We start from the raw sequence: 13,484 nt of genomic DNA, 5'->3' as shown, positions 1-13,484 counted from the left end.
TCATCTCCAGCTTAATGGAGCAGCATGGGATGGGAGGGAGGGGGGTGGAGAATGGGGGTTGGGGGTTTCTGATTGCCCCTCCCAGGAGACAGGTCGGCCAAATTTTTAAAAAATGAGGTTGGTGACCTTTGGTTTAATCTGTTTTGACGTCTTACTGGAGTGGAATGGTTTCTCCTGAAGAAAAGATCTTCATTACCATAAATGTTCTATGGACAATATAAACAACACCCTATGTTGTTGCATCACGCCCATTTACTACTATACTATCTGGCAACCTTTGTGTTTTCTATGTTGCTGATGGTAGTGTTCCAAGCAGACTGGAATTAAATGTTGTACCTCAAATACTAAAGGAAAATCAATACTCTATATTGAAGGCAGCACGGTAGCATGGTGGTTAGCATTAATGCTTCACAGCTCCAGGGTCCCAGGTTCGATTCCCGGCTGGGTCACTGTCTGTGCGGAGTCTGCACGTCCTCCCCGTGTGTGTGTGGGTTTCCTCCGGGTGCTCCGGTTTCCTCCCATAGTCCAAAGATGTGCGGGTTAGGTGGATTGGCCATGCTAAATTGCCCGTAGTGTCCTAAAAAAAAAGTAAGGTTAAGGGGGGGTTTTTAGGTTATGGGTATAGGGTGGATTTGTGGGTTTGAGTAGGGTGATCATTGCTCGGCACAACATTGAGGGCCGAAGGGCCTGTTCTGTGCTGTACTGTTCTAGGGCCCATGGTGTTCGAGGTAAGCTGCTGGCATGGGTTGAGGATTGGCTGTCTGACAGAAGGCAGAGAGTTGGGATAAAAGGTTCTTTTTCGGAATGGCAGCCGGTGACCAGCGGTGTCCCACAGGGTTCAGTGTTGGGGCCGCAGCTGTTCACCATATATATTAATGATCTGGATGAAGGGACTGGGGGCATTCTAGCGAAGTTTGCCGATGATACAAAGTTAGGTGGTCAGGCAGGTAGTGCTGAGGAAGTGGGGAGGCTGCAGAAGGATCTAGACAGTTTGGGAGAGTGGTGCAGGAAATGGTTGATGCAATTCAACGTGAGAAAATGTGAGGTCTTGCACTTTGGAAAAAAGAATCCAAGCATAGACTACTTTCTAAACGGTGAGAAAATTCATAAAGCCAAAGTACAAAGTGCTAGTCGAGGATTCCCTAAAGGTAAACATGCAGGTTGAATCTGTGATTAAGAAAGCGAATGCAATGTTGTCATTTATCTCAAGAGGGTTGGAATATAAAAGCAGCGATGTGCTACTGAGCCTTTATAAGGCTCTGGTTAGGCCCCATTTGGAGTACTGTGTCCAGTTTTGGGCCCCACATCTCAGGAAGGACATACTGGCACTGGAGCGTGTCCAGTGGAGATTCACACGGATGATCCCTGGAATGGCGGGTCTAACATATGATGAACGGCTGAGGATCCTGAGATTGTATTCATTGGAGTTTAGAAGGTTAAGGGGAGATCTAATAGAAACTTACAAGATAATACATGGCTTAGAAAGGGTGGACGCAAAGAAACTGTTTCCGTTAGGCGAGGAGACGAGGACCCGTGGGCACAGCCTTAGAATTAGAGGGGGTAAATTCAGAACAGAAATGCGGAGACATTTCTTCAGCCAGAGAGTGGTGGGCGTGTGGAATTCATTGCAGCGGAGTGCAGTGGAGGCCTGGACGCTAAATGGCTTCAAGGCAGAGATAGATAAATTTTTGATGTCGCGAGGAATTAAGGGCTACGGGGAGAATGCTGGTAGGTGGAGTTGAAATGCCCATCAGCCATGATTGAATGGCGGAGTGGACTCGATGGGCCGAATGGCCTTACTTCCACTCCTATGTCTTATGGTTCTATGTTCTAAGGAACAAGGCATTTATTTTCCTCTATCACCACCTCAGTATGGAGATTATTTATTTATTATTGAAAAGTCATTGATAGTCAACCTTATATGAGGAATAGTGTAAAGTATTCAATATTGATTCAATCACAGTGATTTGAATCAAAAGTTTACAATAAGTTTCTGAACCAATGTTGCCCATTTCAATTATCACCCAAAGTCAAAATTATCCCAGTCTGTGTATGTCCAACATGAGGACTGGCTGGATCTTGGTCTTTCCCAATTCTCTCCATTCCTTTGTCTTTCAAAAAATGGTTCTCCTCACTGTTGTCCTAGTATATTATGGACTTTTCAGTAAATACTTTTAAAAATTGGACAGAAACAGACTAAAATGACAGCTGCAAATCATGTGACCTTTGACATTTTGAGCTTCAGACAGTTGAGTCTCAAGCGAGTACCTAATTAAGTAAAGACATTCACAGTCAGCTGGAGAATTCACACAACCCTTTGTTTAAGGATGGATGGCCATCAAAAGAACTACAGCATTCCAGCCAGCCTGCCTCTTTATGTTTCACCTTGGACAAAAGGAAACATCAAAAGCCATGATAAGTGTAAGATACGGTACCGCACAAAAGGCTACTCCATAAGATAAAAGCCCATGGTGTTGAGGGTAGTATATTAGTATACATAGAGGATTGGCTAACTGAGAGAAAGACAGAGAGTTTGGACTAGAGGGACATTTTCAGGATGGCAACCTGTAACTAGTGGAGAACCACAGGTGTCAGTGTTAGAGTCACAATTATTTGCAATATATATTAATGACTCGGATGAGGGAAGTGAATGTACTATTGCCAAGTTTGAGGATGACACAAAAATAGATGGGAAGGCAAGTGGTGAGGATGAGACAAAGTGTCTACAGGTTTGGTGTGTGAGCAAAAAATCTGGCAGATAGAACATAATGTAGAAAAATATGAAGTTACACACTTTGGTAGGAAGAATAAAGGCGCTGAATATTATTTAAATGGAGAAATGCAGAAAGCTGCATCAGAGGAATTTGGAGGTCCACGAGCACACATCACAAAAATCTACCTTGCAAGTTCAGCAAGTAATTGGGAAGACAAATGGAAAGCTGGCCTTTATTTCAAAGGGAATGGAGTATAAAAATAGGGAAGTCTTGCTAAAACTATGAAAGACACTAGTTAGATCACACCTGGAATACAGAGAACATTTTTAATCCCCTGATCTAAAGAAAGATATACCGACATTGGAGGCAATCCAGAGAAGGTTCAGCAGGTTGATGCCGGGTACGGATGGATTTTCTTACGAGAAGAGGTTGAGTAGGTTAGGCCTGTACTCATTGGAGTTTAGAAGAATGAGAGGTGACCTTAGTGAGTCATGCTTGAGGATGCTCACAGGGTAGATGATGCTGTGAGGATGTTTCCTCTTGTGGGAGAGTCTAGGACTAGATGGCATAATCTCAAAGTAAGAGCCCATCTACGTAAAACAGAGATGAGGAAGAATTTCTTCTCCCAGAAGGTAGTGAATCTGTGGAATTCTTTAGTGCATAGTGCTGTAGAGGCTGGGTCAAAGTTATGTTTAAGGCTGAGATAGAGAGATTTTTAGTCAGTAAGGGAATCAAGGGTTATGGGGATGGGGGGGCGGGGGGAGTCGAGTTGAGGATTATCATGTCAGATCAGTCATGATCTCAATGAATGGCAGAGCAGACTCAATGGGCTGAATGGCTTATTTCAGCTCTTACATCTTATGAAAGTGGATCCTATCACCCTTCCATTGTAATATGCTGGCTTCCCTCATCCAAGCCAGACTAGGTGAATCTCAGGTCTCAAATTACAACACAGGATAATTGGAATCAACACACACCACCCTTTGTTTGGAAAAAGGACTTTGAACTTGTGGAAGTCACATGATGAGGGATCATGGTTTCCCCCAGAAGGGGGTAACATGGATCGTATGTACCTATTCTGGGAGCAACCCGAGCCCCTGCCCGTCTGTCCCACTGACCACCCATAACCCCCATGACTGTCGAGGCCTCTGGCCATGCGGCTGAAGACTATCGCTAATAGGGAATTAGCAATCGTGGTTAAGTGAGCACTTCACACAACCCAAGTGGATTCCCGTGGGTGGAAGGTCCATGTAGCATGTGGGAGTCATTGCCTAGCATCCCAAACACACCTTGATGCATGCATACTGCTTGAACACTGAGGGAGGCAAGACCACACATGCAGCTGCCAACATCCGAACACCCAGGGTATGGATCACAGCTCCAGCGACACGTCCACGGCCAGAGGGTTGGCGAATGCTACGGCAAGGATGGGGTGGGGGGGGGGGGGGGGGGGGGGGGGGGGTGCGTGGAGAGATGGGCCAAGGGTTCAGAGGTTGGGTCGCATTTGCGAAAGAAAGTGACAGAGGCGTCCCTCCCCTGGTGCCCTCAGTGATCCTCAATGTGTTTAACCTTCCTTGCTCTACCGCTACGCTTAGGTGTGTCCCCAGGATGCAATTAGGAGGTGGAGGCAGCCAGCTACTTACCACATCCCGTGGCCTTCGATGCTCCTGGTCAATGTCCTCTGGGGGCTCTGGGACCAGAGAGTCCCCTGAACACTTGTCGATGGCACATGCACAGCCATGCCCTGTCCCGTGTGCTAACTTTGAGATGTGGCCTCATCAGAGGGGTGGACCTCAGGGGAACTGGTGGCCACCATCTCCACTGCATGGGATGGGTCTGGTTTGGCACCCAGCGCCCTCTCCTCCCGCTCCATGCCCAAAGGGCCCTGGGGTACACCTCGGGACAGAGGGGCAGCTGGTTTGAGCCACGGCTGTCCCTGGATCACCTGGCTCTGCCAGCCCTGCACCATCGTGTAGACGGCCTCTCAGTGATTGGGCCATGTTCTGCAGCACCTCGGCAATGCCCACCTGAGTCTGGGACAAGCTCCACAGTGCCTTGGTCATTCCCATCTTAAGAGCGGGACACATCCCGCAACACCTCATCAAGGTCAGCCTGGTACTGGGTAATATCTCCCAGTGAGGCAGACATTCTGCCGAGGTCCTTAGCCTTGGCCTTTACCCGACTGCACCGTGCCTTGGACACCTTCACTCATCGTGCCGACGTTGTGCACCAGCCTCTCCACTGTGGTCGCCACCCCAGCAGTGTTGGCCTCGGTGCCATGCATTGCCAAGGACACCTCTGGGACTCCTCCAAACGGCTATGGACCTGCCAGAGTGTCGCTGACATCTCCCTCTGAATGTCCCGGCTGCTCCCAATCGTCTCCATCAGCTCCCGGTAACCCTGTACCAGAGGCTCAGCATCACGCAGGGACCCAGCTGGGACCTGGGATCCAGCAGACCTCAGAGTTCGATTTTGCAGATGGGCAGCAATGGCTAAACAATCATGAGTGTGCTAATGGTGACACCTAGAGCCAATTTAAGATCATTAGTAGAGCTCGTAACATGGATCATTTACATTTGCCAGAAGCAACAGACATGCATATACAGGGATGTGTTCTCTGCAAAAAAACGGAATATGCCCGAGCCTTGTGCCTTTTTTGAATTATTTAGATGCATGGGGAACCGATATTCCATTATTTCTGCATGGCAATACTCGTCAATACTTGCCAACCAATCAGCACCCTTTTCCCCCGTAGTATAAATTGTCTGATTGTTTGAAATTTGGCACTCCTTGCCTTTGTCTTGATGAGTGCAAGATGAAACCTTTGGCAGCCTCTCTCTTTTTTTTCGGCAATATTCCAGTTCTATGCTACCAAGCGACTGAATAGAACCTGTTGTAATGCAATATAAACCTTGTCCCTTTTCAGGAATTACATAATCTATTCTTACCTCCTTTGTTGTTTTAGAGAGTCCAATTCAGGTGCAGTGGTTGGGCGAGCTCTTGAATGTAGAGCTGAGGCAGCTATGGTGATAAGCTGTCTGAAAGGCAAAGATTTGATAACGTTTAGTTCTTTATAAGTACAGCATTATTTTACAGTATCAAAGTACATCAAGTATACTCCATTCCCTTTCTCATTACAGGATCTATACTTCAATTACATAATTCCCTATGATTTTGGATGTTCTGAGGTTAGGAAAAGCACTATTTGATGTCAGATTCCTGACAGTAATTTATTTTGGCATTTCAAGCTACTTCTATCATAGAAGTAAATAAATTGTGATAAAACACAGAATACATTTGATTGAAAGCAACGATTGCTAATGATGGAAAACTGCTGCCCGTTTCACCAAGACTTACTGCAAGTCATCAGCATATTTAAAACGCATTAGTTAATCTCTCGTAGGCCTACTGAATGCAAGTCAGATGAAGTGTTACCTTATCAGAAGCACTTTACCAGATAAATATAATGTATTATTCTGCTAACATACAAGTGTATGCCCCTTAAACTAATTGGTGTAATGACATTGTCGTGTTGTGGTATTGAAATGGATGCTCAGGGCTACATAGCTTTGATAGTCAGAAGGTAAATTAAAGGATTATAGACATGGAGGACTCACTTTTTACAGATTCAGTTGGACAAACTGGGATGAAATTATTGGAGAGGAAAAATTAGAAATTCAGTCAGAGCGCAAACCTTTTACATTAAAGGCAATGGATAAATACAAATTCTTCACAGAAGCATTATCAATGAAAAGTTGACACCAAATCATGTAAGGAGATATTAGCCAGATGATAAAAAAGGTTTGGTCAAAGAGGATTGCCTGAACAGAAGAATTTTCTGCTTTTGAGACATCCACCTATGGAACTAACCACGGCTCCTTCAACAGCACTTCCCAAACCCATTACCTCACCTTTATCTTCGAGAAGGACAAGGGCAGTAGACACATGGGGAACACCATCATCTGCAGGTTTCCTCAGAGTCACTCACCATCCTGACTATCTCGCCGTTGCTTCACTCTTTCTGGAACTTCCTCCCCAGTGGCAATGTGGGTGGACCGGCACCATTTTAAAAATAAGTCCACTGATGTTCAATGCAATGGCATCCCAAACCCCAGAAAGGAAACGTGGAACACCAGTTCTTAACCATTTATTTTTGTGACTTGGAAAAAAATGTGAGAAAAGAGATGAAGCCCTAAGGGATCAGTCTTGTTGTAAATTATTTGAATAAAATGTTTATTAATCTTTATTCCCAAGATCTGAGAATACACATTCCCCAAAACAATATCCCGATAGGTTTTAACATTATGAGCCAAATCCACAAAATAATTACCACACAGGTGGCTGGATTCCCCCCCCCCCCCCCCCCCCCCCCCCACCCCGCCGCGCCACATTTCTGCACCAACCTGCTGGTGGGATTTTCCATTACACCAGCTGGTCAATGGGGTTTCCCATTGTGTGGCAGCCCCATGCCGTCGGGAAACCCCGGGCGCCGGCTAAACGGAGAATCCCGCCCAGCATCTTTCTTTTGGGATCCTTTCTTCTTGTTTAGAGTAGCATTATGGTGTCTGTCACAGACAGACTTCTGCTTTTGTGTCCTCACAAAAGCTTGATTCTCTGAGAGAGCCCTACTTTGCAACAAGGCACAACTATGATCTGGGTCCCTGGACTGTTAACCTCCACTATGCTTAACAAAGTAACTGTTTCACCCTGCTACTATGCTAGTCTGCATCTCAACTCCTCCGTGCAGTGTTAGGATGGACAAGACCCCCAACATCTGTTAGGATCATGGATAAGAACCCCAATAATTTTTTTAAACTAATGAACTTATGAGGAAGGAGTGATGACTCTGACCAATAGGAATCTTTTATGTTCAAACAAACTTTAATTTGAAGACAGAATTATCACATTAACATCAAGTAAAAGGCTTTATTTTCAGTTTAAAAGTTTTTGAACAAAAAGAAAAACTTGAACTTACTCTCTATACCTGCTGCTATAAATCCAATTAAGCAATCCAATACAGTTCAAATGCCACTTATAAATAAAGTTAACAAACAGATTACTTGCTTCTGGAGACCTTTGGAGAGAGAGATCTTTTCAGGATCAGATCCAGCACACTTTTGCTGAACATAGAAGCATTTGGCAAAACTGCTATTCACCTTAAAATCATATATCAAACTGAAAAAGGAGACCTGGCTCCTGCCGTTAATTACATCATCTGTATCCCACTAAATTCCATAATCTACTTAGCTGGGACAAAATATCCCCCCCCCCCCCCCATAAATCAACTACATTCCAGGGAATCTCAAGCAATCAAAACACTATTTCATTACCCTTTATCTGTAACTAAGTAAGTGGTTGGAATTAATCATGAATTACAGCTTTAGCGCAGGCACCATTTGGATACATTAACCTAGGTTCATTAATAATATCACTGCAACATATGTATATCTTGACCCAGGCTATTAAAAACCTTACTACAACAGATATAAAATGCAATATATAACAAGTTATACTTCCATCACAGCACCTAAATCCTTATATTTTTTCTCCAATTCTGTATGTTTCATTTCATTCGGACATGGGCTGCAGTTTCAAGAAGACATCTCACCACTACCTTCTCAAGGGCAATTAGGGATGGACAATAAAAATGCTGGCCCAACTAAAGACACCCACAGCCCAAGAAAGGATAAAAAAAACTCCTAAATACCCTACCTCTGTGACCAAGCGTTTGACCATCTGTAGCATGGTGTTGAATGTTTTTTCATAATGCCCCTATAAGCACTGTGGCATATTTTGTCACATTAAAGGCATTATATCAATACAACTTGTAGTTGTTGAAAGTGTGTTAAAGAGACAGAAAGGTTTAGGAAGGGGATTCCAGGACCTGGGACCTACAGCTTTTGTTTCTGAGTTAGTTGCTTCAGCGTCACAGGATACATCCAAATTCCATAAACCTTTCTATGGGCAACACAGGCTAAAAAACAGGTACAAACTGCTGAGATGGTCGCCCTGATAATGAAAACTTGAAATAATTAACGTAAAGATGGATCTTGAAGACTGGTGGGACTGCAACTATTTCTTTTGACAGATTGTTCCTCTGTGGGATTGTTCTTGGGAATGAAGTTCATTGATGCACTACCTTGGAAACAAATGATCTTTGTAGTTTATGTGTCATTGGCGAAGGGCACCAGGTACATGTTTCTGTCAATTCTCACCAGTCCAGTCCATCTTTAATACAACATGGCCAGTCTATTTTTCTATCACCTTTGCTGTAGAGATTCCAATTCCAAATCTTTGATCAAGGATGGGACTCTGGTATATTTACCATTGTGATTCACACTGAAGCCATGGTGACCACAGTGGAGCAATTAAAATTGGGAATATCAAATAGCAGCTCATGGCCTGCTGGATGACAATTCCTCAGAGCGACTGATTCCTTCTGAGGGCGCACCCATTTATAGGGCACATGTCACCCAGGCATTAGCAGCACAGTGGGTTCTTACAGACCATCACGTTTTCACCTGGTAAATCACAGTTCATTAATGAGCAGGAACAAAGAGTGGTCATGTAAAACTGGGGAGAGACCATGTTGGATGGTGCCATTGTAGCCATCTCAGATGGCCACCTGCAAAGGACCATGGGAATTATGACTCAGACACACTCAGAGCTTGTGTGTGTATTTGCAACCCAGATAGCTAGACACGATCGAAATCCCAGCTCGTTTGTATTCTGATGGCCCATTTCTCCAGAACAAAAGGATTGTACTCAGGTAACTGATACAAATGCAGACTAATCGGCGCCACTCACTTTGCTAAGAAAGCCCAAACAGCCAAGGTCAATGACCGCTCAGGACACGACCAGCCATCAAGGCACCTGCCCTTTATTGGCCAGAATCGAAGGCAGTGATCGAAGCCTGTTGAATTATTGGGTCCTAAGCTAAGGACCACCCCAAAGAGCGCAAAATCCCAGAGGGATAAAAAGAGACACAGCCATGTGTTCGGTCTCTCTTGGCCTCAGCCTGAAACCAAGTGTAGCATTACGACCAGAAGACAAGTTCAAGACCAACGATCGCTACCAGACAGGTGAACCCAGCAGAAACTAAGCCACTTCTTCTACCCAGCCACGCAAGATCCGAACAAAGGCCTTGTTCATCTGCAAAGAGCCGGTTGCCCTGAAGTTAAGTACAGGTTATTGTAGTTGTTAGGTGTAGTTTAACTTGTAGTGTTTTATGTTGCATGTCGAAGTCATCCTTGTGTGTAAATAAACCATCTTTGAACTTGAACTGACTAACTGGTTGTTTGGTCTTTGATCGATAACCGGTAAAGCCTTGTGGTGGTATCATTTGATACCCGGCGACTCTGAAAAAAATATTATCATTAATAACTGCCATATCTAATTAATTTGGCAACATTATTGGTGCCGATTGGTGGGACAGTATTCCACTCATTAAAAAGAGCAACTTTGGGCAGCACGGTGGTGCAGTGGGTTAGCCCTGCAGCCTCACAGCGCCGAGGTCCCAGGTTTGATCTTGGCTCTGGGTCACTGTCCGTGTGGAGTTTGCACATTCTCCCTGTGTTTCCGTGGGTTTCACCCCCACAACCCAAAGATGTGCAAGGTAGGTGGATTGGCCACGCTAAATTGCCCCTTAATTTGAAAAAATGAATTGGGTACTCTAAATTTTAAAAAAAAGAGCAACGCTATTGATGACTCCGGTGCTGATTGGCAACACCATCCACTTCAAGCTTAGCTCAGTGAAATATAAATGCTGAAGCCCAGAAATTATCAATGAATAGAAGAATAATAGAGGGATAGCAGTAAATCTGGGAGATACTAGCAGTCCTAGCATGCACTGTCCACAACAGCACAGAGGATGGAAGAGGCCAACTCAAGCATTCGTGAATTGACGTTATTGGGCATTGAAAGGGTATCTTCCGTGCTCAGGCTAACCTCCTATGTGTAACTTCGGTTGTGGCTATCATATCAGTCTATGTTTATGTTAATGATGGATGTAAACATTTCCGCTGCCTTAGACAGGATGGCAGGGACCTCAGTTGTGGGCTAACAAGGTGTCACTGATCTGTTCCAAGTAGAGGCTGCACAGTTGCAAGTGGAACAGTCTTTGGTAGGGCCCCAAAATCCAGAGGATATCGGCCAAGAGTATCTCAGTGATCAGAGCCGTGATCAGAGCAGCCTTTCTCTACTTCTGCTTAAACCACAAGAGGTGGTGCATTGTAGGAGTGGTAGGAAATGGAAAAGAAAAGCTTTGTAATCATTACGTCTCTGGAAACGTCTGTGAAAATGTGCCATGAATTTTTAAAAATCAGCTCGGATAAAATTCATTTTGCAACAGTTCCCAGGTGTATCAATATTTTGCTTGGCTTTCAGTTGCTTGGTGATAAATATGAAGACATGAACACATGGAGATCAACTAGTGCTTATGCAATGGCTGGGTTGTTGGTTACATTGGCCGGAATTTTCCGGCCATTCCTGTCGGCGGGATCTTACGGTCTCACTGACAGTGAAACCCCGCTCTTGGCGACAGGTTCGGGGGGTGGTCCATACAATGGGAAAACCCCGTTGACAACAGTGGGACCATAAGATCATGCTGCTGGCAATGGTGGGCTGCCCCCTCCACCGTGAAACATCCGACAGGAGGAGTAGAAAATTCTGGTGTCAGAACCTTGGTCCAGTTGGAGTGACTGACTCAACCTTTGAGCCATCAGGAAAACTCTGATAAAACTGAAGAATAATATGCAGAGTCATTAATAAATCCATTAGGGAAATGAGAAGTAGCTTTAGCAATGGAATTGAAACTGGCTTCAACATGGAGTAGTTGACGTGAACAGCACAAGGTGAAGCTGGGTGAAAAGGTCGAAGGGGTGAGATTAAGATGGATGGAAGGACGCTCACGTCGGGCATGAAACACCGAGCTGCTGGGGTGAACGGTCTGTAAACGGTTTGTAACAATTAGGTTTGTTGGTCTGGAGATGCTGTCAGTATTTGACTCTATGGAGAAGGGACAGCAAGAAGAATATGTTTTGTGTGAAGTAGGGTAACCGGATGGTGGTTGTAGCAAGAGTGGGAAGGATTATGGGACAGTAAGTGGGGAATGGGAGCGCTGACTTAGAGGGCAGAATGTAGGCACATCGGACCTGTCGACTCCTCCTCTACATTATGTACTTGATGCTGCAAGTTCCTCGATCTGAACCAATTGTTGTTTCTCTCTCCACAGATGCTGCCACATCTGCTCAGAATTTCCCAGCATTTCCTGTTTTCACTTCAGATTTGCAACATGCACAGTGTTTTGCTTTTGAAGAGGGGGTGACAGTGTTTCACTGGATGCAGTGAATCTCAGGGACCCTCCGTGATAAACCAAAGAATTGTGAACTGGGAGATGCTTCTGCCTGAAAGGAATCCATGCCATAAAGCTGAGGACAAACAGAGAGATTTACACCGCACCTTAATTGCCCCTCTAAATCACCAAGCAATAAAATGCAAGACAGTAGTTAGCAATAGATCACAATAGTCAACGTTTTCTGATACCCAAATCAGCTCAAACTTTTAAAACCCAACATCAAACTATATCAAAGCACCTTATTAAAATATATTTACTTACGGCCCTGCTAAAACCCTTGTAGATTTTGCACAGGAAATGCACTTGAATCGCTCGAGTAACTGTCTAGAATTGGATGATATAACAGTTAGACAGGTTAACTGTGTCAAATTTCATCAAGGTAATATCAATATCATTTATCTGCACTATTTTTAATACAACCTTTCAGTTCATATTGTTATGTTTTGCGGTGTTTTGATTTCAAAAGGTTTTATTCTTAAACATTTAATTTTTTAAGTGACCAACTTGATACATATTTGTGAATGAATGAGAAACTTACATAATTCTTAAGGGGCTGGACAGGATAGGTTCAGGAAGGAAGGTTCCTCTGGCTGGTGAGTCTAGAACCAGGGGACACAGTCTCAGAATGAGGGGCAAGGCCAGTTAGGACTCAGATGATGAGGATTGTCTTCACTGAAGAGGTGGTGAACCTTTGGAATTCTTCCGAATATGTGGCAATAGCAGCTCAGGGAACATCTGGGGAAGTTCTTACTCCTAGTCATTTCTATCTGCAGAAAATGATCTTTTTCTATGTTTTATTTGAACCTACATTCAATTCACTCACTTCCTGAATCCAGCAGCAGAATCTGCATCAATATTCGGGCCATTCCTCAACTGCTTTTTCAGCTGTTTCCACCTGTCTTCCAATTGTTTCTTTAATGGGTCCAGCTCCAATCGGTCCAGCTGTTAAAAGAGAATTAATTTGGATTTCATGTAGTCCGAATTTTGTCAGATTAATCACCCATTAAATGTACATCCAGAGAATATAGCACAGCGGGTCCACTGAACAGGCGTGCACTTAATTTCAATGTGTAGCATATTAAATTTGATATTTCCTTATCACCATTATCTTTTACAAATGTCTTCATTGACCATTTTCATTTTTTGCTCTCTATGCTGCTTTTCTCTCTGGCTTCTCATCCGATTATTATCTGACCCATAACAAAAAAAAAATTCATTACCAAGATACAAATAAAAATGTGAAATCCTTCTCAGGTTCTTTGACATGTCCATTAAATGGAAGGTCAAGGAGTGAGCAACAGCTTTGAAGATGCTGAGAAAATTTTTATACAGTCATAAACAGGAAAGGAAACAAATATAGAATAAACAATGAAAAATGATACACCTGGGGTGAACTGAAATACTAGCGAATAAAC

General features: G+C 44.0%; 1 protein-coding gene across 1 annotated transcript in view; it reads right to left on the bottom strand.

Annotated features, from left to right (window-relative positions):
• LOC119978797 (uncharacterized protein C16orf96) overlaps positions 1-13,484 on the bottom strand; it is a 215,449-nt gene that overhangs the window by 70,845 nt on the left and 131,120 nt on the right. Inside the window, exons 11-13 of the mRNA XM_038820672.1 lie at positions 12,893-13,011; positions 12,331-12,393; positions 5,663-5,752 (exon numbers count right to left, since the gene is read on the bottom strand). Coding sequence (XP_038676600.1) covers positions 5,663-5,752; positions 12,331-12,393; positions 12,893-13,011 — 272 coding nt within the window. The remainder of the gene's footprint in view (positions 1-5,662; positions 5,753-12,330; positions 12,394-12,892; positions 13,012-13,484) is intronic.

Source organism: Scyliorhinus canicula, chromosome 15 (assembly GCF_902713615.1).
Source record: "Scyliorhinus canicula chromosome 15, sScyCan1.1, whole genome shotgun sequence".
NCBI classification, from domain to species: Eukaryota; Metazoa; Chordata; class Chondrichthyes; order Carcharhiniformes; family Scyliorhinidae; genus Scyliorhinus; species Scyliorhinus canicula.
The sequence above is the reverse complement of the archived record's forward strand: the minus strand, read 5'-3'. Positions and strand labels throughout refer to the sequence as shown.